Raw genomic sequence first — 27,859 nt, 5'->3', positions numbered from 1 at the left:
CTCAAATTGCCATGGACTAACTTTGAGTCCATTGGTAGATATCTTGCCTCCAACAAATATTACTATGGTGTTCTAATAGTGATTTTCTATTTTCATCACTTCCTTTATTCACGGAAATCCCTCTATAGTGAAGATCTGCCAATTCCTCATTTATTTGTTCAATTATTTATTTAAATCATTATAGATTCATGAATATCTAACTCTTTGGGTTATAATTCAGTATTAATATTTTATTATTTAAATTATTCCACCTGTGGCCACAGGGTGCTTTTTCAGATTGGCACCTGTGCAATTTTGACATCTAAGGCTCTGAAATAATCTGATTTCATAGATACCAAATACTGGGATTATTTGGTACCTATAAAATAATCTGGACCTAGTGCCATTTTTGTGGGGGTAGTTCCTTAATAATTCTGTCTACTTCTGTGGGAATTGCTCTTTTAAAGCTCATTACCTCTAATGGGGTCAATTTTGGTAACATGTATTTCCACAGGAAATTATCTATTGTATCTAGGTTTTCAAATTTATTTGCATAATGGCCTGTAAAGTACAGGCAGTCACACTGTGCACAGCAACATGGGATCATAAAAATGATAATGCTGAAACTATGAAAAGAAATATTATTTGTTTGATGCCAGGGATTGAATCCTGAGCCTTGTGCATGCAAAGCATGTGCACTACCACTGAGTTGCACCCCAACCCTATTAATTTTGCCATTAATAATTAATGGAGGGCTGGGGAAGTGGATCAAGCGGTAGCATGCTCGCCTGGCATGCTAGTGGCCCGGGTTCGATCCTCAGCACCACATACAAACAAAGATGTTGTGTCCGCTGAGAACTAAAAAATAAATATTTTTTTTAAAATAATTAATGGAAAAATTATGATTATTTTGTGACTTCTAAACATTTTGTCAAAACATCAGAAACTTTTTAGTGCTACTATAATATATATAGAAATAAAAAACAGAATTGATATTTAATATAGTAAAATTAAAACATGAAAAACATTGAGAATCAAAGTATTTTATTTCTCTGTAGACAAACTTATGAAGACTATGTTGAGCCAGGCACAGTGGTGTGTGCCTGCAATCCCAGCTACTTGGGTGGCAGAGGCAGATAGGTCACAAGTTCAAGGCCAGCCTTCACAACTTAATGAGACCCTGCCTCATAAAACAAAAGGGGCTAGAGATGTAGCTCAGAGTTAGCTTGCCTTGCATGTGCAAGGCCCCAGGTTCAACCCCCAATACTATACAAAAAATAGATTGGATAATACTTGCCTCCTTCTCATTTTATATAACTTATTAGAGAAGGCATCTGAGCTGTAATATTTTATTGTCACTACTTTAAAAAATCTATAATTTCAGTTTATATTTCACCATTTCACCTAAGAGTTGTTTAACAAGTTTTAAAACTTTCCATGTGGAAGGATCTCTTTTTCTTAAGTAACTGTTGATTTTACTGTAGTGTGGTTTATAATATTATAAACAACAATGTTGTTTATAATATTACTACATAATGGAAATTACTGATGTTTTCTTTATGAAAATATTTGATTTTATTTTGTATATATATCATAAGCATGTGAGAAAGCATATTTTCTGTTGTATCTAATGTCAAGGTATATAACTGGACAGATCTTCATCAGATCTTTCCTGCCTATGTTGCTGATTTATTTTTTTGTTTACTTAATCTATCTGATACTTTGAGAGGTGCTTTTAAAGTCTCCTATGATTAGTATGTCTCTGGTTTTTGGATCACCTGTATATTCTGTTTCATAAAGATAGTTGCTGTGTTATTCAGTGCAAAAATATTCCTAAGCACATTTTCATGGTGAACTGTAGATTTTAGCATTGAAATGTCTCCTTCTTTTTCTTTGGGGCTTGAATTCTACTTGGTCTGATATCAGGATCACTACTCCTGATGTTTTCATTTCCATTTTCCTGGTATATTATTGTCTATCTCTTTTATTTTTAGCCTTTCTGAATAGGTGTTTTAGGTATGCTGTTATATACATCATACAGCTGGGGTCTCATTTTGTGAGCCACATGAAAATACTTTTCTTTAATAAGTGTTAAGCCTATTCATATCTATTGGTATGATTCATTTGTTTGGTTTTAACTCTATCATATTTTAAATTACATATATTATATTTTCTACACTTCTTTGTCTACCAGTTTTGTATTCCTTATGTATATTTTAAAAATTTGTAGTGTCATTCCAGTTGTTATCTTTATACTTAGAAATTTAAAAAATGTCCTTAATCTCATCTTTTTTAACTGTTTACTATCAGGTTTACCAGTTTTTATCACTATCAGTGAATACCTCAGGGGCAAGGAGATAGGAATAAATGTACTGTGGCAGCCAAGAGGCTCACAGTGATAGCCCCAAATTCACTCCTTCCAGGGAACTATTACTGTGTGGAAAGTTCAAATGTTAGAGGTAGGGATAATGACAAATGGGTATGTATGGAGCTACAATTCAGACTATAACTGATACTCTGGTTCCACAGATCTCTGAGTGACTAAACTGCCACAGAAGCCTCAGCTTTCTGATTCTGTTTTTTCAGCAACTGAAAGAGAGTATATCATAGATTATTAAGCTAACTTGGCAATGATTTCAGTGATGATGGCCCAGTTACATCTAAGTAATAAGGGAATACATTTTCACATGGAAGCATGTATGCATTGATCTATACTTCACTTACTAATTTCTACTATTAAAAAAACATTAATACTTGCAGGTTGAAGATAAATGTGTCCACATTTCTGAAAAATCAAAGGAAGAGATGCTATCAAGCAAACATTTTAGCCTTTAATGCTTATCAAGGTTTTCTAAGGAGAACCACTCACCAAGTTCTATGTAACATGAACATAGAAACACAGAGTATGATCTAATAAAGCAATTAATTCTGAGGAAATGCAGTTCTGTTTAAACTGATATCGTTTCACACAATATAGGATTGAATTATCATATAATCAAATGATGCCATTTAAATGAATAAAAGCTCATTCCATTTACTACTTTGCAGGGGACAAATCTGCAAATGCTTATTTATTTCACTTAGAGAAGATTTAAAATAAATATGACCAGAGCAAAGTAGAGAAGGAAATCTACCTTCCTACCAGGAATGACCTTCCTACCAGGAATCCTGGCCAATTAAAGTTAATTGGGTGCTGCAAAGGGAGAAATCTAAGTCTACAGGAAACAAACACTGGTGGTTTATTATATAATGCTTTGTTTAAGTGGGTAAATCACAGACATATTCATTTAACATGTTCTGCAGAGAGCTCAGTGTTCTGAGTGACTAGCAGGAGACACTGACTCATCATTATGCTGAACACTCCAATCTATTTCTATAAATTACTGTTAATGAGCCAGTGGTTAAGTAGTGATGGCAATTTACAATTGTACTAAACTAATGTCTGGGAAAATGACAGTGCTGTGGCAAATTCTACCTTAGATCTGGAAAGACTATGAAAGACAAATATTTATTAACACCCCAAAATATTTCATTATTTTCCAAGTGATACTCTACAAACTAAATCAACTGATTATAATATCATGCTTTGGGCTTAATAATGCCATACCATCTAATCACAAACCAAGAGACATATCTTAACAACTAACATGTCTGCTTATTAATTTCTGTTCTATAAAATGTTTTCTAAGTAGCCTAGAAACATATAATAATGGGTTGAATGGATATACACAAAAGGTATGTTTATATCTTAATTCCCAGAACCTGTGGATGTTACTTTATTTGGGAAAAGGGTCTTTGTAGATGTTATTAAGTTATGGATCTTGAGATGAAGACATCATTCTGGGATATCTGGGTGGACTCTAAATGGAATGATAAGTGTCCATATAAGGAAAAGGCAGGGGGAAATCTGAGGCAGTGATTGAGTGATGCACTAATCAACAAATCAATGAATGCTACCAGCTTCCAGAAGCTAGAAGAGGCAAAGAATGGTATCTCTCCTAAAGACTCTGGAGAGAGTGCAGACTGGCTAACTTTGTTCTTCTGGCTTTTAGAACTGTGAGAGAATAAATTCCCATCATTTTAAGCCACCTAGTTTCCAGCAATTTGTTAAGGTACCCCAGGAAACTAATATACATATTTACCAAACTGAAGTGTAACTTGAAGACTATAGGCAGATATAAAAGCAGAGGCCAATGACATCTGGCCCTGTTCATGGCTTCAGAAATACCAAACCTCCAGGGAACAGACACTCTGTGAAGTCTGGGAAACCTCAAACTGTAGAACACCAATTCATACATGTTTTTCTTAAGCAAATGACAGCTAAATCCTATGACTACTACAATTTTCCCTTCCTCTTTAGGATAAAAGCAGACTTGTATGATAAGCCTAATTTCAATTTTACAAGTTAGCCAGATCAAACAGTGTCATATCCAAGTTTTCTACAGAAGCATTTTTACTCAAGGCAGAGTGTGAGTCTGCCTTATCTTGCTGTATGAGTCAAAATCTCAAGCATGAAGCAGAATAAAAAATGTGAAGAAGAAGTGGGAATGTAAGTTCAGCACTCGGGAAGATATCTGCAAAGTGATATGAAATATATTTACCAGACTGGTCTCATGAACCTGCTTCTGAAAAGAAAAGGCATTTTTAAAAGACTTTAAAATTGAATACAAACAAAACAGCTAGAGCACATCCTAGTTAGCAATATAGGTTTTATACATATACAGTGGCATACACATATATACATATTTGAAAATATTTTCATAAAGAAACTATAAAAGGGCAAACCAAAAACTTTAAAAAATCTGCAGTAGAGAAGAAAACAGGAAAGGGAGTTTCTTAGTCTATTTTCTGCTGCTATATTATAAACAGAATATTTGAGACTGGGTGATTTATTTAGCTCATGGTTCTAGAAGTTAGGAGCTCTAAGAGCACAGTGTTGGCATCTTGTAAGGGTCTTCATACTGCATCATCTCACGGAGGTGGGGTAAGAAATGGGTGTGAGAGCAAAAGAACACTGGATGCCTTCTCCCCCGCCCCCATCTTTTTTGGGTAACTTCTTTCTATAACAAATCCACTCTCATGATAACTCACTCTCTTGACAATAACATTAATCCACTCATGAGGGCATGACCTAATCACTTTTTATTAAGCCCACCTCCCAACACTTGCAATGAGGATGAAATTTATAACACATTAACTTTAGGGAATACATTCAAACCATACAGGGGGAGAGACAAAAACTGGATCTTTCCAATTGTGTTTTATGGTTTGATGCTTGAACAAGGCAAATGTTTTATATAGCAAAAAATTTTTTCAAGAAAGTAATATGAGTTGTGGGACAGGTTACCTGGATTGGTCTACTGGCTTCACTACTTAATAGCTTTAAAGAAAAAACCCTTTATTTATTTATTTTTAATGTGTTGCTGAGGATTGAACCCAGTGCCTCACACATGCGAGGCAAACACTTTATCACTGAGCTACAACTCCAGGCCTAATTCATAGCTTTTGGCAAATTTTCTAAATTCTCTGTCTCAGTGTACTCATCTGTAAGATGGGAATAATAATAATACCCATCTCATCAGGGTTGTTTAAATGGGTTAACTTGTGTAAAGGATTTAGCATGGTACTGGGCTCATCATAATTGCATTAAATAAATATTAGATGTAGTTATTTTATTAACATGATCTCAGTGTTCCTTCTAAAAGCATAAAAAATGTAGCTCAGCTCTTCTATCTAGTCCATAAAGTAATTGTTGATACAGTGAGAGAGATTTGAGTGAAGCTCAACTAAAATGGGATGGCTTGGCTTGAAAGCTGTAGGGTTTCCAAGCAAGAGCCTTATCAAGAACATTACATTCTACAGGCTACAAATAATGCAGAAATTTCACAAAATAAAACATAGCCATTCGTTGTTAAAGATTATAAATGAGGGAGCTGAATGTTGACAGTGATCTTTCTAGGTAATGAAGTTGAGAAGTTTAAGAGTTCTTAATTGTGTGCCTGTTTTATATGCATTGGTAGTTTCCCCAAACGATACTGAAACAAAAAGGCTTTGTATTTAACAGATAACTGCTCATTTATGGTCAGAGGGGATTCACAGGCTAACATACAGTTCAGAAGCTATGCCAAGTCCAACACTGCATGTGCATCTGGCCTCTCAGATGCTTGCAGAAACAAAGGAGGCCTCACTATGAATTCAATTAGAACATCAATGCTTAACCTGCCAGAACCACAAAATGAAAATGCCCTTCATGGACAACTCTGTCTTTTATTACTCTCATTAACATCTCTCAGTGGGCAATTTCTTAAAGCACAGCTAGTCTGAATGTTTGTATGACATTTTTTCAGAGGAAAAGCCAAAACATTTACTTCCTGTATTACACAAAGGGAAACACTGTCTGGTCCATGTCAATAAAGCAGAGAGACTGATCAATGTTGATCACATAAATTTGATCCCTCCAACGTATACAACACTTACAAGAACAAAACATGGTACTATATTTAATCAAAGGGAATTGACTATAATTATACAATCTTAAAGTAAGTCAATCAACCATATGAAGCAGAGAAAACCCAGCAAAGAATATCATGCTTAAAAATCTGACAGCCTTTTTTTTTTTGGTACCAGGGATTGAACCTATGGGTGCTTCAACATTGAGCCACATCCCCAGCCCTTTTTTAATATTTTATTTAGAGACAGGGTCTTGCTAAGCTGTTTAGGGCCTTGCTACATTTCTGAGCATGGCTTTGAACTCTCATCCTCCTGTCTCAGCCTCCTGAGCCATTGCTGGGATTACAGGCATGCACCACTGTGCCCAGCCTTAAAAGCTTTCCTTATATGATAACAAAGATACCCATTTCTATCAAGACATTGAGTTCACATTAATTTTTCCAACAATCAAAGATAAATTAATTTCTAAATTTAAAAATTATAAAAACCATATAAATATTTTTCATGGGAATATTTTTCAACCAGTTTATAAGCAGCTTTCATATTTCTTATAAACAGGTTGGAAAAAAAAGAAGAAAAAAAAGAAAAGAAAAAAGAGAAAGAAAAAGAAAAAAAAAAACAAAAAAGGTGGCACACATCTATAATCTCAGCTATGCAGGACTGAGGCAAGATCAGAAGTTTGAAGCCAGCTTAGGTAACTTAATGAGATCCTGTCTTAAAACAAAAAAAAAAGGCTGGGTATGTACTTCAACAGTATAGCACTTACCTAACGTGAAAACCCCTGGGTTTAATCCCAGTACCAATAAAATACAATAGAAGAAGATGAAAGAAAAAAGAATAAACATTTTTGATGGCTTTGGGCTGATACCGACTGGAACACCAATGATTATAAAGCATTGTATTTTGGGATTATTTAGGTAAGTTAAATAATTACTTCTCTTACCTCATATTCATACCAAACAGAAGTGTTTGTATCCTAGTAATGGAGGAGGGGGAGTAATCAAGTCTGATTTGGAGATTTGGGCAATTTTCACATAGGAGATGACATTTGAGGTTTTCTCTGAAAGGTATTCTCCCTTCTCTCAATGTCCCTTTTTTTTGTGCAACATGTGTACATTTGCAGCTTAGTGCTTTTTATCTGCTGTAGATCTGAAAACTAATCAAGCATGTTATAAATACAGGCAAAATGATGTATATAAGCTCTACTTGAGGGTATGTAGTATTCTCTGTGGAATTAAAATTTCAAGATCTTACACTTCGTTGCTATGAAAGTCTTAGATAAAAAATTAATGGGACTCGAGGCCTACAGATGGTATGCCTATAGTCAAACCTTTAAGATAGGATAATGTATTTTACAGACCAGACTAATATTAGATAAAAATATCTTGGCTTTTGAGGAAGCATGGAACACTTTTTAACATGTTCCAATTGGTTCTAGTTCTATGTGCTTTTTCTAGGAAAATGTTTTTAAAAATATCTTTGGGAGTATGAGCCCTTTAGAGAATCAGATGGTAATTATTAGCTAAATTAACTAATTACTAACTAAACTAACTAATTACTAATAAAATTCACATAAGAACATACCCTTAAAATTTTATATAACTTTAAGAAGGTATTCAGAATTTTCAGAGTTTTAAACACGATTTTTTTTTTTTTTTGCTGGGTTTTTTGTATTCCCTGAACCACATATGTGGGATTCACACACCCCCAGCAAACTCTTCCCTAGAGAATAAATCAGGGGAAGGCATACATAGAAATCTCACTGTGCACTATCAAAGAAAATATGTACCTATTAATGCAGCCAATTAAGACCCAACATAAAAGATAACTTATAACTTATATTATACTTCAATGACTAACTCCCAGTAAAAATGTAAGATACAAGACATCCAATATCATCTCAGACCTGTAGAGAGATGGAAAAAAGAAACTCCTATTTTTTACAAGAAAATGACGAGACAGGCAGTAAATTAACATCTTTTCACAAATCTGCCAGAGAAATAGCCACTTGCAAATGGTCACCTTAAAGAGAGACAGGCCTCTGTTGGGAGACACAGGACAGAGCATTTGCTTATGTGGAGAAGCCAAAGCAGGAACATTTAGAAATTTTGGTGAATCACTGGAGGACAAGTGGGAACTATTATGAGAGTAAGAATTTCCTGGGGACTAGGGGACTAGTCATAGGCAGTTCCCATCCTCTTGCAAGCTTTTTCTCCAGGAACGCAATCAGGTTCACACAGGGAAGAAGGGGTAGAGGAGGAACTGGAGTAAGCTACCTGATTGGTGCTGTCTGGGTCCCTGGTGCTTAGTCCCTGCCCCCCTTACTGAACAAAAGGCTTCATCTCTGGGGAAAGGATACCAAGTGAGGACAATGTTGTAATTTCACTTTGGCTGGGGGAAAGAGAAAAGCATTCAGTCTCAGCCTCTCTGTTACCTAAGGAGAAAAAGGCCCTCCCTGGGGAGAATCTCAAGGACAAGAATAGAGAGTACCAGAAGGTACTTAATAGGGGAAGGTGCAAAATGCTGTAAGGATGAAGACCACCTCCCTGCAAAGCCAGACAGAAGGCCACTATGCAATCCATAGCCTGAGGCATAATCAGAAGATCAGAGAATGCTGCCCCTCCCCCAGACCCTACCACCATGCTAAAGACTGCAGTGATAATAACAGTGGTTAATAGCTGGGAGTGCTGCCAGAGACAGGATCTATCTGAGGAAAACACATAAAGACTCTAGAAAAGAACCTGGCAGTTCCTCAAATGGTTAAACAGAGTGACATGATCCAACAATTCAACTTCTGGGTATAATATACCCAAGACAACTGATAATATCTTTATATAAAAACTTGTATGTGAATGTTCATAGCAGAATTATTCATAATAGCTAAAAAGTGGGAACAACCCAAACATCCATCAATTGATGAATGGATAAACAAAACATGGTATATTCACACTTTGTAATGTCATTTGGTTGTGAAAAAAAAATGAAATACTGATACATGCTACAACATGGATGAACTTGGAAAATATTATGCTAAATGAAACACAAAAGACAACATATTGTATGATTCCATCTATAGGAAATGTCTAGAATAGGCAAATCCACAGATCTATGTAGATCTGTGGCTGCCAGACGCTGGGCACAGGGACACTGGGGAGTAACTACTAATGGGTTGGGGGTTTCTTTCTGAGGTCATAAAAATGTACTAAATTTAGATTGTGGTAATTGTTATATAACTGCAAATATACTAAAATCCAGTGAACTATATACTTTAAATATATGAACTACACACTATGAGAATTATGTTTCTACAAAAGATATTAAAAATTTTTAAAGAGTGATTATGGTATTGATGGACACCAACTGAAAGGCCTTGATATCCACTATCACCCAGCAAGAATTAGGGGCCTCCTCCACCTCCTCCTTAAAGTGGTATTAGCAGAGACTGGGTAGGGACCCTGGACTATCACCCCTAAATATCAATAATGTGGTACCTCTGACCATCACCACACACCCCACTATCAGTAGAGGCAACCATATATGGATTTCTATCCTAACCAAGTAGTAATGGAATCCCCCATTTCCTAGAGAGATAAGAGAAGCAAGGTGGAGGACCCAGGAATTCCACAACTGGTACTAAAGATCAACACCTCTTCTTTCACACTGGCCTGGTTATAGCAGAGGCTTGCTAAAACAGAAGTTTTAAACAAAGGATTGCTTGTTTCACAACCTAATACCAAAAAAGTTCAGGGTACAATAGAAAATCACTCATCAGGCTAAGAACTAGGAATGAGAAAAGACAATCAATAGATATAAACATCAAGAGGACACAGATGTTAGAATTATGTGACAAGGATTTTACAGCATCTATGATAATAATGCTTTAGTGAGAAATTACACTTCTGAAACAAAAATATAAACCTTTATCAAAGGAATAGAGGATATAAAGAATAAATGAAAATTTTAGAATGGAATAATACAATAACTGAAACAAGCTCTTGGGATAGGCTCAATCAGACAATGGAATTAACAAAAGAAAGAACCAGTGAACAAGAGAAATTACTTAATCTGATACAAGAAAGAATATATAGTGAAAAAATTAAAGTAGTCTGAAGGACCTGTGGAAAAACAACAAAATATCGGACATTCATGCAACTTAAATCCCAAAAAGAAAGAAGAAATAAGGTGAAATTGAAGAATATTCAAAGAAATAATGGCTAAAAGTTTCTCAAACTTTGCAGAAGATATAAATTTCTAGATTCAAGAAGCTGCCCAAGCTTCAAACAGTATAAGTGAAAATAAATCCATCCATCATAATCTAAGTTTTGAAAACAAAAGACAAAACTCTTGAAAGCACTAGAAAAATCAATGACTAGTTACCTAGAGTGGAACAACTATTTGAACAAGATCAAATTTCTCTTCTGAAACCATGGAGGCTAGAGGGAAGGAGCAGAACACTTTTCAAGTGTTGAAAGAAAATTACTGTCAAACCATGATTCTTTATCAAGCAAGAATATCATTCAGGAAAGAAGGTGAAATTAGGACATCCTCAGATAAGGAAAACAAAGAGAATTTAACACTACCCTAAACAAATGACCAAAGAAGTTCTTTAAGCAGAAAGGGCATGAACAAAAAAAGGAAAATTGAAACATCAGGAATAAAGCAAGAATAGATACAGGTGAATACAGCAGACTATCCTATTGAGTTTTCTAAAGTTTGATGACTGAAAAAAATATAACATTGTCTAATGTGGTTCTCAATGTAAGAGAAAACAAAACACAAGACAATTTCATATTATAAAGGTGGGAAGGGCAGATAAATACATATAAATGGTAAGATTTCCATATTTCACTTAAAATGATAAAATGTAGAAATCAATAGACTGATGTTATGTATCTAAAAGATAACACCAAAAGCAATCACTAACATCTATATAGAGATATACATTCAAAATTGCTATAGATAAATCAACACGCGATTAAAAACCTATTCAAATCACCCATAAGAAGAGAGAAAATAAAATAGAAGCAACAACAATCAACAGAGAGCAAATAGAAAACAGTAAAATGATATATTTAAGCCAAATCATACCAAAAGTTATGGTTTAAATACAATTAGAAGACAGCAAGAGAGTGAATTTAAAAAAACAACCCAACTCTATGAGAAACTCACTTCAGATATAATCATTATATAGATCAAAAGTAGAAGAATGGAAAAATATACCATATAAACATGAATCAGAAGAAATCTAGAAACCATATTAATATTAAATAGTGAAGACTTCATAGCAAACAGAATTACCAAAGACAAAGAAGGACATTATATTATAAGAGGATCAATTTATGTATGTATCTAACAATAGAGCTTCAAAATACATAAAGCAAAACTGATAGAACTGGGAGAAGAAATAGATGAATCCAAAATTACAATGGAGACTTCTATAGTACTCTCTGAACAATTAATAAAATGACTAGGTAGCAAATCAGTAAGGATACAGAAGAATGTAATCAATCAACAGGACCCAAGAACAGCAGAATATACATTCCTTCTAGATATTCACAGAATATTCACCAAAATAAAAAATATTTTGGGCTATAAAACAAACCTTGACAAATGTAAAAGTGAAATCCTAGACTATTGTCTGGAAATAATAAAATAAAATTAGAAATCAGTAATAGAAAGACAGCAGGATGATGGAAAGAGAGGGTCATCATTATACAAAATACATGTATGAAGATGTGAATTTGAGGTCAACATACCTTATATACAAACAGAGATATGATAAATGGTGGTATAAAGGTGTATTAAGAATGTATGCAAAAAAAATAAGAGAGCTCATGTATAATGGCATAATTTGGTGTGAACAAACTCTATATACAGACTTACAAAAAATTGTGCTGTGGATGGATAATTATAATTGTAATGCACTCCACTATTGTCATGTATGTAAGAAATAAATTTTAAAAAATTAAAAAAAGAAAGCAGGAAAGTCTCTAAACACTTGGGAATGAAACAACATATTTCTAAATAATCCATGGGTCAAAGAAGTTTTGAGGAAAATAAAAAATACTCTAAACTTAATGAAAATAAACATCAAAATTAGTGGGATGCAGCTAAAATGGCATTTAAGGGATATTTGATAGAACTAAAATTCTTATATCAGAGAAGAGGAAAATTTTCAAATTAGTAATGTAGGCAGGGCATGGTGGCACACACCTGTAATCCCAGCTACTTGGGAATCTGAGGCAGGAAAGGCCAGCCTCAGCAAGATCCTGTTTTGAAATAAAAAATAAAAAGGGCTGGGATGTAGCTCAGTATTAAAGTGACCCTGGGTTCAATTCCCAGTACCAAAACAACAACAACAACAAAAACACCCTGGACCAAAACAACAACAAAAATGAAAGCAAAACCTAAGTATCCACCTCAAGAATATAGAAAAAGAGCAAAATAAACCTAGATCAAGAAGAAGAAGAAAATAATAAAAATAAGAACAGAAATCATGGCTGGGGATGTAATCGTAGCTCAGTGATAGAGCACTTACCTAGCATGTGCTTGGCCCTGAGTTCAATCTCCAGTCCCAAACCCCAAAAAGAAAGAAAAAAGAAAAAACTACAGCAAAAAGTTTGGAAAAGTCAAATAATAAAATTTTTAAAAAATATCATTGGTCCTTTTTAGCTGGACATAACAATAAGATTCATTTTGATGTAATTATAAAAGCATAGAATATAATTTGTTCTAATTTAGTCCTCAGTACTTACCCTTTCCCTTCCCTCCTCCCTCCCTCTATTCTCTTCCTTCTGCTGATCTTTTTGCTATTCACTTAAAAGTTTTTTAAAATTAGTGTCTTGTGGATGTACACAGTGGTGAGCATTCACAATGGTATATTCATATATATGCATAGGAAAGTTAGTCATATTTATTCCTCTGTTTTTTCCTATCTCATCCCTCCTCCCTTACCCTCATTCCCCTTTGTATACTCCACTTATCTTTCTTCTATTCTTTTTTTTATGTCCCCCACCTTATTTTGGATTAGCTTTCACATATCAGAGAAAGCATTCGACCTTTGACCTTTGGGACTAGCTCAAATAATAAATGTTGTTTTAAAAAAGAATGATGGGACTGGGATTGTGGCTCAGCAGTAGAGCACTTGCCTAGCACAGGGCGGATGGGTTCAACCCCAAGCACCACATAAAAATAAAGGCATTGTATTGTGTCCATCTACACGTAAAAATATATATATATATATTAAAAAAGAATGAAAATTAATGGAATTAAAAAGAGAAAAATTATAGAGATGGTTTCACTGACTTTAGAACAATTTTAGCAGTACAATAAAGTATGTAGTATTGGGTTATGCCGTGAAATTGATTTTTTTTTTTGTGGTCCTGGGGATTGAACCCAGGGTCTTGTGCATGTGAGGCAAGCACTCTACCAACTGAGCTATATTCCCAGCTCATATGCCCTGAAGTATAAAGTAAATATATGTGATCCCATATGGATATAAATAAATAAATAATTTTTTAAAACCAGGAAGAAGACATAAAACTTCTTTATAGAATATTATCAAATAATATATGCTAACTAACTCTTCCCTTCAAGAAGTAAAACTTAATCCTTGCCCAAAATCATCACTGGGTCTGAGTAGGGTCACCCTTAGTGACTTGCTTTCAAAGAACAAAATAGGAAAGGGAAAAAGAACTTTACAATGGAGAAACCTCATAAATATTACCTTAACCAAATGATAAGCCCTTTATATAATACAATGAGAAGGATACTTGATCTCTGTTGTATTCTTCTCCCAAACCTTAATTACAGTCTCATTGTAAAACAAACATCAGACAAAGACAGACTGGGGAAAATTCTACAGGACATGCAATAGTACTGTTCAAGACTGTCTAAGTAATGTAAAACAGGGAAAAACTCAGAAACTGTCACAATCCAGAGAAAACTGAGAAGATATGATAACTAAATGTAATGTTGTACCCTGGACTGAATACTGGAATATTAGTGGAAAAAACTGACAAAAATCCCCAAAAGCTTGGAGTTTAGTTAATATTAATGCATTGTACTGACTTTTTTAGTTTTTTTGAGAGTGATTTTTAAAATTAGTGCTTAATGGTTATACAAAAAGTTGGGTTCATTTCAACAAACTGGCTTTTTTAGTTTTGACAAATGTACTACAGTAATGTAAGATGTTAGTTAACATTCAGGGAAAAGGAAATCCAATGTGGGCTATACATGAACTCTCAATACTACCTCTGCATCTTTTCTGTAAAATTAAAATCCCCAAATAGGAAGATTATTAGAAAAAAACATGTGGCTAAATCTACACGACCACTAATGTTTAGATGATAAAAGTATGTTTTTCAAAACTATCAAGTAAAAGAGGATAAGTTACTAATTCTCAATGCCCCTAAGTATTCCAGACAAGTGGAAACTGATATAAAAGATGAATGATAATACCAGAAAAGTACACTATGTCCAGTTAAGCAAATATTTTTATTTACTTTTCAAAGTGTGATATGTTTTCTTTTATCAGGGTTTGTTTGGGTTGTATTTTGAAGCCTAAACTAAGGTAGCCCTTGAAGAATTCATCCAGGCTACCAAACAAAATAAATGCAGTCTGATTTTGTTTTGTCCCTGTTTGCAAATGAAAGGAAATTATTTACATTTCTTAAGTGAGCTTTATAACAATTGTTTGAAACAAATGGGAACAGCAAGTAGAACCTAGAAAGTCAGATTTGAACAGAAAAGTGATACTTTGCTAATAGAAATGTGAAATAGATGGGTATGGGGTGCATCATATAATCCCAGCTACTTGGGAGAGTGAGGCAGGGGGATCACAAGTTCGAAGGTAGTATGGAAAATTTAGGGAGACCTGTTTTAAAATAAAAAATAAAAGAGCTGGGTATGTAGCTCAGTGGTAGAGCACTTGCCTACCTTGCATAAGTCCCTGGGTTGAATCCCTAGTACTAACCACCCACCCCCCAAAAAGAAAAAAAAAACTGAAAAGAAATGTCACATAAATGGATACTCTGAGAAAGCAACAAAAGGTGATATTGTTTTTGTTTTAAGACGCAAATAGGAATAAAGAATTCACAGTGGTTCCAACTATTCCTTGATGGCTGCCCTCAGCCTCACCTGTAAGCAGTGTATGCTTGTTGTCGGGCGCGGTGGCGCACGCCTGTAATCCCAGCGATTCGGGAGTCTGAGGCACGAGGATCTCAAGTTCGAAGCCAGCATAGGCAATTTAGCAAGATCCTGTCTCGAAATAAAAAATAAAAAGGGCTGGGGATGTAGCTCAGTGGTAGAGCACCCCTGGGGTTCAATCCCCAGTACTGAAAAAAAAAAAAAAATAAAGGCAACAATAAGTGCTTGTCACCTTTGCCGCTTCCCATTTACTTCTACTTCTCTTCTTTTACCAAGAGTCCTTCCACGTTCTCCTTCCTGTCTGGGTTCCCAGCCCTTGTTCAATTCTAGGCAACTGTTCTATTTTCAAATTCTGCTCTCACTTAATTATGAAAACTTTTATTATAGCTATTCATAAGATAATATTGGTGCTGTCTCATATTTCTTAACTGACAAAGTTTCAATAAGTATAAACAATTATTATGCCCTGCATAATTGTTCAATGCATATTAGGACAGGATTAGGCTAATAGGACAGGATTCAGGGTGAATCCAAACCTAAATTTCAGTTTCTTTTATTTGTTCTATCTTTCCTTCTTTTCCTGTGATAATGGACATTGAACTCAGGAGTGCTTTACCACTGAGCTGCATGCCTGAAACTTTTTATTTTCCTTTTCCTTTGTTTGTGGTGCTGGGGATTGAACCCAGGGCTTTATGCATGCTAGGCAAGCACTACCTTTAAGCTACATTCCCAATACAATCCTTTTTATTTTTTATTTTGAGACAGGGTCTTGCTAAGTTGCCAAGGTTAGCCTTTAACTTATGATCCTCCTGCCTCAACCTCTGGAGTATCTGGGATTACAAATGTGCACCACCAAGCCTGGCTCTGCTCTTATTCAGATGACTCAGGATAAGTAACTTCTATAAGCCTCAGATTCATCACCTGCAAACAGAATACCTACTTTTTAATACCATTAAGGGAATGCAACAAAAGCATGATTTCCCCAGGTACCTTATCATGAAAATCATCTGATATCAATTTTAAAAACTAGATCCCAGGCACCTTCCTTGTAAATATTAATGCACTAGTGCCACAGGATAGAGTTGGTCTGAAATTAGTATTTCGAACAAACATCCAGGAAAAGTCAAGTTTGGGCATAATCCAATAATAGTAGATAATCCAATCTAATTGTTATTAGATGATCTACTATACAACTCTTGGTACAAAAATCTTCAATAAATTTAGCTATGGGAGGTAGGTTTGATAATAATCATGTAATGCTGATAACACAAATAATTTCAAAGGGATGAAGCAAAGCAGAACATGGAATCAAGTTCTTCTAATGCCAAGGCTAGTTTTTTCATAGAAATATCACCAGGTTCTCCCTTTTATAACACAATGCAAAATACAAATGAAAAAATTGCTTCTAACAGCTCAGATTCCCCAATTCTTCCAACAAAAGACTGTTATTCCCATTGATCTGGAGGCCACAGGCCTCAAGATCCAAAGTCCTTGAGTTGTTTTATGTCCTACAAGGAAAGGCAACAAAATTTTAAATCACCACTCCATAGTCAAAATCTCCTTTGAATAGGTGAGGAGTTTGTTCCATTTCCTGTTTATGTGCATTATATTCCCTGAGTTTTTCAGTATGACACAGACACATGAAAATGCACTAATATTCTATTGTGCCTAGACAGATCTCCAGCAAAGTAAGTAAATGAAAAGTAACCTCTGAGAAAGGCAAAATGCTTTCTGGTGGATACACTGGAGCAGTACTCCTCAGTGAGTTTCTCCTTTTCCATAAGTGTGGGTAGAACCTGTGACTTGCTTCTAATCAATAGAATATAGCAAATGTGGTAGGATGTCACTTCCATGATTATATTATGTTATATAAGACTCCATCTTAGCAGACTTGCTGGCTCTGAAAAAGTAAACTGCCTTATTGTAAAAATTCCTATGGAGAAGGCCACATGGCAAGAAACTATAAGTGGCCTTTAGGAACTGAGTGGTTTTTTTCATCAAAAGCCAGCAGGAAAATAAAGATCTAAATCCTCCAGCTCTAAGGAGGAATTCTGCCAACAATCTGAATGAGCTTGAAAGTGAATTCTTCTCTAGTTCAGCTTCCAGATGATAATATATCCTAGTTAGCATAGGGATTGCTGCTTTGAAAAATCCTGAACACAGAATGTAGTCATAATGTGCCCAGGTTCCTGACCTACAGAAAGTGAGATAATGAATGAGTGCTGTTTCTTAAGCTACTAATTTTGTGATCATGTATAATGCAACAACAGATAACTAATACAATATCTTTTCCTTTATAGCCAAGAATTTCACTCATAATATAAATGAAGATACACAAGATGAGCTTCTTATCATTTAATTATCACAGAGGAAAGTCTGTATGATCCACTAAACCATTACCAAATCCAAGTGTAATTCTGGCACTTTGCTATCCTTGGGGCAGAAGAAGATCAGACTCATAAGGAGTGACCCCCCCCTTTTTTTTCTGGACCAGCAATGCTCCAAGGGCCACAGCTCAGATTCCAGACCTCTTGGTCCTTTCCTTCTCCATCCACAACTTTCTAACCTCTCCTTTCCTGTACCATCTCCTACCTGCTAATCTAGCTCTTTTCAATCATAGGTCAGGAGATCCTTCCCAGTTCTCTGTGTCTCTTTGACTTTCTGACAAGAAGAGGAATATTCTAAAGACAGGCACTTGTCATTACCAAAAACGAATGCAGGGGGCTGGGGATGTGGTTCAAGCGGTAACACGCTCGTCTGGCATGTGTGGGGCCATGCGCAGGGTGCTGGGTTCGATCCTCAGCACCACATAAAATAAAAAATAAAGATGTTGTGTCCACCGAAAACTGAAAAATAAATATTAAAAAATTCTCTCTCTTAAAAAAAATGAAAGCAGTATAAAGATTATTTTTCTCTCAGAGAGGAAAGGAAATGGAATCTTTCTGGAAAATAAACAAACTCATTGGAAAACAGCTTTATCTGCTGGCATATGCTTTACTTTGCACATCTTCAGATTCTGGATATTGTATGAGGCAGGATGTAGCTATCTGTTTTTTTTAAGTCTAAAAATTAAATATATTATCTCACCTCAGCAGGTTTCTTGTGTTCTTTTGGATTTTTTGACTTGCTCCTATACATTGGGCCAGGAGTAAAGGAAGTGGAAGGACCTGTAAAAGATAATTAGAAAAAAATACTAAGATGTACTACCCACTAATGTAACTAAATGACATAAAACTAAATGCCATCCAAGAGAATTATGAAATATATGAAAGACAAGACCACAGAGATCTCTTACTACTACATAAAATAACTGTACCCAAGAGAGTTTCACAATGGAGTTTAATAACATTTATAGGTGACCTTCTCAAGTGCAAAAACTTCAATAATGCCAAGGCTGGAAAGATTCAATTTGGTGTAATTACACCTCATTGTATTTTGGAATTGACTAGAGAAAATGTATCTGGAAAAACTAAAAATATGGAGCACAAATTCTGTGTATCCTTAAGCACTTCCCCAAAGGCTGGTATTAGGGCCTTTATAAACAATGACCTACAATCAAACATTTAGTCCCTAGCTACAATTAGAATCAGAGCTTACAATTTATGCTCCTGTACTTACTTTCTTTTCTAAAGAAACTCTGTTAAAGCATTATTAGATTTGGCTTTTGCTTTTTTAGGAAAAATAAAAGCAAAAAACAATGTTATATGCCATACAAAACCGACTCTTCCACCTAATTTATCTATCTATAATGAAATTAAAATGAGTAGGAAAAAGGGACTCTGAACTTTTCTTCCCAGAAATATTATTTTTTTAACTATGAGAAGATACATGAAATGGCTTATTCTCAAATCAAAGAAGAAATCCTCAAGGGGCATAGATATTATGGTTACTAGTTGCCAGCCAGTTCTACTCACACTCGTCTGAACTGTCACTGCTGGTGAGAGTCTTATGGCGTTTCATCCTGAAGCATCCTGGGAAAGAGAACAATACTGAATGAAGCAGTCAATATACATGGGAGGTCAGTCAACACTATCCCACAGATTCCAGAAGTAGCAGCAGGAAAATCACACCAAGTAAATGATTTCTATTAAGAATATTCTCAAATGGCCTAGAGTAATGGGAAAAAATACTATCAAATCCTATAATACAAAGTGTGTGGACGACTAGGTGAGGCCACACATTAGCCTTAGGAGGAAGCCCAAGCCACAGAGGATGAGTAGTATAGTGCTGGCTAGAGCCTCAGATGTGTCCATTGTCACCAAAACAAAGAAGGGCAGCTGAGGCTGTCTTCAGACAGAGATCCCAACAAGGAAAGAGTAGGAAGGGAAACATAAAAGCAGAACTGTCAAGGTTGAGGCTGAAAGGCATGAGACATGGCTGGCTGAAGAATGAATAAGCATGACCATTCTTTTTTTCTGCCTATACTTTTTTCCTTTCTCTGTCCTCATCTCCCAAACAAGTAGCCTAATCTAAAATTATAACTATACATACATTGTAAAGAATGTTATAGAAAACTCTTATATTGGGGCTGGGGACGTGGCTTAAGTGGTAGCGCGCTCGCCTAGCATGCATGAGGCACTGGGTTCATAAAAATAAAATAAAGATATTGTGTCCACCTAAAACTAAAAAAATAAATATTAAAAAAAGAAAATTCCTATATTGTGAAGACTGAATATTTTGGACTAAAACTTCTAGTGGTTCAAGTGTCCTTCCCAGAATGTGGCCAGTAACAGATAAAGGAGATTTCACCCTTCTGGGAAAACAATGGCACTGCAGTATATGAAAAAAGAAGATACTGACACTTCAACTCATAAAATGTTGAAAACACAATATAAACTAAAAAAGACAGTGACAGTGCTACAAAATGTTACTAAGGGCTATCCCAGTTCTACAGGGAATAATGATCAGGGATAGTACCTTAGAGTCACTAATATACACTACGGAAGAGGTAGTAATACCAGTACATGACCACTTTGAGCAATTATGAATACATCAACAAGACAGTATGTTAAACGGCTTAGAGTTCTACTTCTGGCATGACAGTGTAAGGAGCTCTGTAGACTCACACTGCAGTGAAACTGGTGAAAATTCTTTCAATTAAATAACAACCCCCCCCCCCCAAACCAATCATTTAGTCTCTGGAAGTGATCCTAAAGGCATACAGCAAATGAAGAAGCATTTATTCAAGAAGATCTATTAAAACTCTGTAAATAAAATGGGAATCTGTGGTATATGGACCTAGACCCACTCCCTCTGTCTCTCTTCACAGCACAGGTTTTGTGAGATTGGTGTAGCTACATAGGGCTCACTCTCCCTTAGCTCCCAGCTGGCAGCCTTACATGCTGGGAGAACCAGATGTCAGCACTTCTTATTCTGTTTTTAGCTAGATGCTGCTGAAGCTAAGTTCCAGGTAAGTGTGGCTGAGAGGTAAGGGCTTTTTCTTCCACATAGGTCCCACTCATGAGATGGAGGCTGTTTGGGGTGTGGTGCCACCCAGAATGCTGAGGCCTTGATTACTCTGGCCCTAGCTTGTGGGGTTGGAGTTCTGCACTAGGAAAAGCAAACCTGGGAGACCTGAGGTTGCCATGCCCCTCAGAGGGAAGGCATGATGTTGTCCCCATTCCATGTTATCTAAGCTCAGAGATACTTCCTAGGGAGAGGCAGGTCATACAGAAGAGGGCTACAATTCTATCATCAATGGAACTGACTTCATCTGCAGCTGACTACTATACAACAGATAACCAAGCAGAGACAGCAGGGAGAAGCCACAGAGGATCAGAAGAAACATCCCTCTCTCTCTTCGTGGTGCTGGGATTGTACCCCTTGAGCTTTATACATGCTAGACAAGCACTAGACCACTGAACTAGGCCCTAGCTTCAGAAAAAACTCAAACACTGGTCTTTGCAATTATCCCTTTAAAGGAGGCCTAATTTGATTGGATAAATTCATGTGGCAATTTATACCCCAGGACATTATTAAAAACAATAGAACAATCAGGAGCAATTAGTGGAATTTAAAAGCTGGGTATGGTCAGAAAGACAACTAAAAGGAGCCCTGTTAAAAACCACTGTCATCCCAGGTGACTGTGAACATATGGAGTTTGTGCCCTTGAGAAACAACAGAGGCTTCACACTGCAGGCCAGGGGTGGGAGTTTAATAAATAGATTTCAATACAAGAATTTAGCCAGTCACTACAGAAGGAAATAAGCAAATAACAATAAAGAGCCGTGTGTGGGGGTCAGTGCCAAGAGTTACTATATTATCTAAAACATTCAGTTTCCAACAAAAAAATGGTGAAACATTTTAAGAAGCATAAGAGTATGACCCAAACACTAGCAAAATACAAAACAAAACAAAAAAACAAGCAACAGAAACTGCCTGTGAAAGCAACCATATGTTAGAATTAATAAGCACAGACTTCAGAGTTCAAATTAATCATGTAAATATACTCAAAGAACTAAAGAAAACCATGCCTGAAATCCAAGCTACTCAGGAATCTGAGGCAGGAGGATTGAAAATTTGAGGCCAGTCTGGAACTTAGCAAGAAACTGTCTCAAACAGGGCTGGGGATGCACTTCAGTGTTTGCCTAGCATGCACAAGGCCTTGGGTTCAATCCTCAGTATTGCAGAAAAGCAACACCCCACCTCCACCAAATAAGTAAAGGAAAGCACAATGTTAATGCTTTGGTCAAACAAAGAATATCAAGAATTATAAAAAAAGAATCCAACAGAAATTTTAGTGTTGAGAACTACAATTAGTGAAAATCCACTAAAGGGCTTCAAAAGTAGTCTTAAACTGAAAGAAAAAGAACTGGTGAACTTGAAATAGTTTATCAATAGAGATTGTGCGAATTTTAGAGAGAAAAAGAGGTGGAGAAAAATTAACAGAGCCTCAGAGAAATGTGGGACACCATTAAACATATTGTATATATAAGATAAGTTCCAGAAGGAGAGGAAAAAAGGAGCAGAAAAAATACATTTGAAAAATTTCTCAGGGCTGGAGTTGTAGCTCAGTGGCAGAGCACTTGCCTAGCAAGTGTGAGGGTTTGATCCTCAGCATCATATAAACAAAGGAAAGGCACTGTATATGTATAATCAACTAAAAAATATTTTAAAAACCCTTCTCAATGAAAAATATTAATTTACATACATAGGGCACTGAACAAACTCCAAGTAGAATAAATGCAGAATTTTACAAATACCACAATAAAATTTGCTGAAAGCCAAACACAAGGAAAAAATGTTGGAAAGCAAGAAAGGAAAAAAAAAATTTTCCACTTACAAAAGAACCCCAATAAGATTAACAGTGGACTTCTCATCAGAAATGACGGAAGTCAGAAGGCTCTGTGATGATGGTTGCACGTTTCTGTGAATATATTAAAAATCACTGAGTTGTATACTTATAAGTCAGAATAAGACTTATATCTCAATAATGCTATTATAACAACAACATAATTCTTATCAAAAAGTAACGTATAATTTATTTATTTTTATTTTTTGAGGTACTGAGGATTGAGCCCAGGAGTACTCTACCACTGAGCTATATTCCCAACCCTTAAAAAATTTTTTTTATCTTGATACAGGCCTCACTAAATTGCCAATGCTGGCTTCCAACTTGCTATCCTTCTGTCTCAGCCTCCCAAGTGGCTGGGATTACAGATTCTTGCCACCATGCTGGGCTAAAGTCACAATGAGTTGGGTATGGTGGCACACATCTGCAATCCCAGCAGCTTAGGAGGGTAAAGTCCTAAGGAACTTAGTGAGACCCTGTCTTAAAATAAAAATTCTTTTAAAAAGGCTGGGAATGTGGCTCAGTGGTTAAGTGCTCCTGGGTTCAATCTCTGGTAACAAAAAAAAAATTTAAAGTCACAATCAATACAGAAATTTAAACAGAAATAAAAGTAATATATTTTCTATTTCCTACTAAATGTATAAATCTACTTACAGTAGCACTTCATTTGCCTAATATTATAAGGGATGATCTACATATGCAAACTTTCCAGATAAATGTCTTGTCCAAAGATTTAAAATCCTAAGTATTATTAAAAGGAGCTTTTCTTACCAGGAGGTGGGAGGATGGGAAAAATGGGGGGAGTGTTGGGAATTGATATTGGCCAAAATATATTGTTATATTGTGTGCATACATGAATATTTAACAACAAATCCCACTATTATGTAAAACTATAATGTGCCAATAAAAATGTGGGAACAAGGAGCTTTGCTTTTTCTTTTTCTTTCAGTACTGGAGATTGAACCCAGGTGCACTCTACCACTAAGGTACACCCTCAGTCCTTTTTAGTTTTTACTCTGAGGCAGAATTTTTGCTATATAGCAGAGGCTGGCCTTGAACCTGTGATACTTTACCCCAGCCTCCCAAGTCTCTGTGATTATAGGTGTGTGCCACCAAGACCCACTAAAGGGAGCTTTTCAAAAATATCTATTTAAAGGGCTGTGGCTGTGGCTCAGCAGTAGAGCACTCATCTCGCATGTGTAAGGCCCTGGGTTCGAACCTCAGCACCACATAAATAAAATAAAAAGGTATTATGTCCACCTACAACTAAAAAATATTTTAAAAATATCTATTTAAGCCAGCCACGGTACTTACTGAATGCTTATAACCCCTACTCAGGAGATGGAGGCAGGAGGATCAAAAGACCAAGGCCTGCCTGGGCAATTTAAAGAGACCCTGTCTCAAAATTTAAAAAAAGGGCTGGGGATATAGCTTAATGGTACAACGCTTGCCCAGGATGTGAGAGGCCATGGATTTGGGTCCCCAGTGCCAACCAAAAAATAATCTATTTTTCTGGGCTAGGGTGTAGCTCAGTGGGAAAACACTTGCCTAGCATGGGTAAGGCCCTGGATTTGATCCCCAGCACCACAAAATAAATAAAATATAAAATATTTATTTATTCATTTTCTAATATTGCAGTATAAAATTACCACAAACTTAGTGTATCAAAATAACACAAATTTATTATCTTACAGGTTACTGGGTCAGAAGCTTGACACAGATCTCACTAGGCTAAAATTAAGATGTCAGCAGAGCTGCAATTCTTTCTAGAAGACTCCTTGGATCTTGGCTATCTTTCTCCATATTCAAAACCAGAAACACTGCATCTCTGATATGTCATCATATCTCATTCTCTGACCCTTCTCTAGGTGAAGAGAAAGTCTTCAAGATCTAGAGCCAAGCAAAGGATTCTTATATTTGATATCCAAAACATGATTTGTCAAAGAAAAATTTGCCTTTATTAAATTGAAAAACTTTTGCTCTAAAAGAGACCCTGTGAAGAGGATGCACAAAATAGCTGAGTGTGGTGGTGTGCACCTGTGGTCCCAGCTACTTGGGAGGCTGAGGTGGGATGATCACTTGAATCCATGAAAGTGAGACCAGCTTGGGCAACACAGTGAAAACCCATCTTTAAAAAAAAGATACAAAACAAGCTACAAAATGGAATATAACAGTCATACATATTATACATATGTCATATTTATTACAAAACATATCTGACAATAAACTTATATTAGAAATACTTAATGCATAAAACTCAATAGCAAGGAAACAAATGGCCCAATTAAAATGAATAGACATTTAACCAAAAAGGACATGCAAATAAGTACATAAAATGATGTTCAACATCACTGCACATTAGGGAAATACAAATTTAAACCATAACAAGCTATCACTACACATTTATTAGAATGGCTAAAGTAAAAACTGAAAATGTACTAGAGAAAATATGGAGAAACTGTTATCAATCACACATTGCTAGTGGAAATGTAAAATGGTACAACAATTTGGTCATATCTTAAAAAATTAAAAATGCAATGGCCATACAACCCAGCAACTGCACTCCTAGGCATTTATCACAGAAATGAAAATTTATGTTCACACAAGTATTTATAGTAGCTTTATTCATAATAGCCCCAAACTGGAAGCAATTGACATGTCTTTTAATAGACGAATGTTTCAACAATATGTGGAACATTCACACTATAGAATATTACGCAGTAATAAAGGGACAAAGTAGGGGCTGGGGTTGTGGCTCAGAGGTAGAGCGCTTACCTAGCTCATGTGGGGTGCTGGGTTCGATCCTCAACACCACATAAAAATAAAGGTATTGTATCCAACTATAACTAAAAATATTTTTAAAAGGGACAAAGTATTGATACATGTTATAACATGTAAAACAAATACAAAACAGGTTAAAAACACTTAGCAAAAACATTACATACTCAGTGAAAGAAGTCATACAAAGAAGACCACTTATTGTATGATTCCATTTATATGAAATATCTAGAATAGGCAAATCTATAGAGATAAGAAATAGATGTGTGGCTACCTAGGATTGGGGGTGAGAACTGGGACTAAAAGCAAATGAGTAACATGCTCTTTTGGGGGCAATGGGAATATTCTAAATTTGTATGATGGTGATGGTTGTACACTTTTGTAAATGTATTAAATTCCACAGAATTTCACACTTTAAATGGATGAATTTTGCGGCATTTAAATTGTACCTAATAAGGCTAAAAAAACCCCTTTATAATTATTTAACATTTTACCAATGAGAACTGTTTAAGTAGCATCAAAGAGAACAGCAATAGGCTAGGTGCAGTGGTGCACACCTATAATCCCAGTGACTTGGGAGGCTAAGGCAGGAGGATCACAGAGTCAAGGATAGTCTTGGCAACTTAGTGAGACCCTGTCTCAAAATAAAAAAATTAAAGGGCAAGGGATGATGTAGCTTAGTGGTAGGGTGCCCCCTAGGTTTAATCCCCAGTATTATCAAAGAAAAAATAAAGGAGGAGGAGGAAGGAAGAGAAGGAGGAAGAGGAGGAGGAGGAGGAGGGGAAGGAGAAAAGGAAGAAGAGGAGGAGGGGGAGAAAGAGGAGAAACAGTAACAGCAAACCCAGCAGGCCAGCTTCATTCAGTTGGAGTAAGAGAAAGAGGAGGAAGAACAACAGCAATGCCAGACAGCTTCACTCATTTAATTTACACGTCTGAGTTTGTGACCCTTGACTTAAATGTTTCTGGGTCTCAGTCCCTACTGGTCAGCAGCCCTTGCCATTCTCCCAAACTGAGCCTCCTTCCAGGCCTTGGTTTTATCTAACCAGCTAACCTTCGCCCTAGACTGTAATCACAGCAGGAGGGACCACCAGGGGGACCATTCCTGGGAAAGTGCAGGGAGCTGGAGTCAGAACTACAACAGTAGAAAGGTTCTGATCAAAAAAGATTATATGATTTCATTCTAGGTGCCCTTCTCTATACATCAATAGAAAAATTTTGTCTTGTGAATGCAGCCTCCAAATGGATGACTCATGATGGAACTGAGGGCAACAAATGCCATAGGAGAGATATATATCATTCTCTAAAACTCAATGGAGAAAGTCAAGTGAGCATGGATTCTCTTTCATCTCCCTGAGAGTTTCAGGAGACCTAAGACTTATTATGAGATAGATACTCTAAGACTTTTTATAAGATAGATACTCCTTTCATATGAAGTTCTGACTTTATGAGCTTCAGATAAAATTATTTCTCCATTTTCTATAATACTCTATTCTTCAAGAGTTACCAAACTATTCTTTACATAGGGAGATTTTTAAGAATCTGCAAAACTTGATATTCTTTAAACTATTACAGAAACAACCATTTAAAAAATTTAGATGACAACCAAAAATTTTGTGTTCTCAGTAAAGAACCTGGGAAAGAGATCATCTAATACTAGTAACACCAGCCTTGGGAAATAAGAAACTGATCTGTCAATGATTTCCAGGAAAGAAAACAAAGCAAGCTCACTTATAGGTTTAAGCTTTAAAGTCCACTCATCTGTCTGTCCATTTTCATGACACCACTACTGTTTTTTTTTTTAACAGTTGTAGATGGATAGCATGCCTTTATTCATTTTTTTATGTGGTGCTGAGTATCGAACCCAGTGCCTCACATATGCTAGGCAAGTGTTCTGCCACTGAGCTACAGCCCCAGCCCTACTGTTTTAATTACCGTAGGAAAAATGACAGAGAGTAGTAAATATCAGCAGAATGATTCCATGATGGTAAATATTTAGATCTATCTTTATTCATTGTTTCTAATTATAAACAGCAATCCTACACGTATCAGCAGTAGTCATTTTACAGATGAAGAAACTGGGGTTTAGAAACCTTAAAGCCACATGCTTGGAGCAGAAGGCAGAGGTGGCAAGTAAAATGGCAATGAGTATTTCAGATTGACCCTGAAGCCCAAGGCAGGCTGGAGGGATGACAGCAGATACTGCTCCTTCTAAGC

The 27,859-nt window shown here is 36.0% G+C and overlaps 2 protein-coding genes across 4 annotated transcripts in view; both read right to left on the bottom strand.

The window, feature by feature from the left end:
• The window catches only part of LOC143639426 (uncharacterized), an 831,269-nt gene that overhangs the window by 347,277 nt on the left and 456,133 nt on the right, over nt 1–27,859 (bottom strand).
• The window catches only part of Jade3 (jade family PHD finger 3), a 132,344-nt gene that overhangs the window by 50,698 nt on the left and 53,787 nt on the right, over nt 1–27,859 (bottom strand). For 2 of the 3 annotated variants that reach the window (XM_077107572.1, XM_077107573.1), the window contains 3 exons: nt 19,491–19,547; nt 18,664–18,743; nt 15,568–15,687 (listed from right to left, as the gene is read on the bottom strand). In XM_077107572.1, coding sequence (XP_076963687.1) covers nt 15,568–15,687; nt 18,664–18,743; nt 19,491–19,536 — 246 coding nt within the window. In that variant the 5' untranslated portion in view covers nt 19,537–19,547. The remainder of the gene's footprint in view (nt 1–15,567; nt 15,688–18,663; nt 18,744–19,490; nt 19,548–27,859) is intronic. The other variant, XM_077107574.1, reaches the window with a different exon arrangement.

The sequence above is a fragment of the Callospermophilus lateralis genome, chromosome X, assembly GCF_048772815.1.
Source record: "Callospermophilus lateralis isolate mCalLat2 chromosome X, mCalLat2.hap1, whole genome shotgun sequence".
Lineage (NCBI taxonomy): Eukaryota > Metazoa > Chordata > Mammalia > Rodentia > Sciuridae > Callospermophilus > Callospermophilus lateralis.
This window is presented reverse-complemented; position numbering and strand designations above follow the sequence as displayed.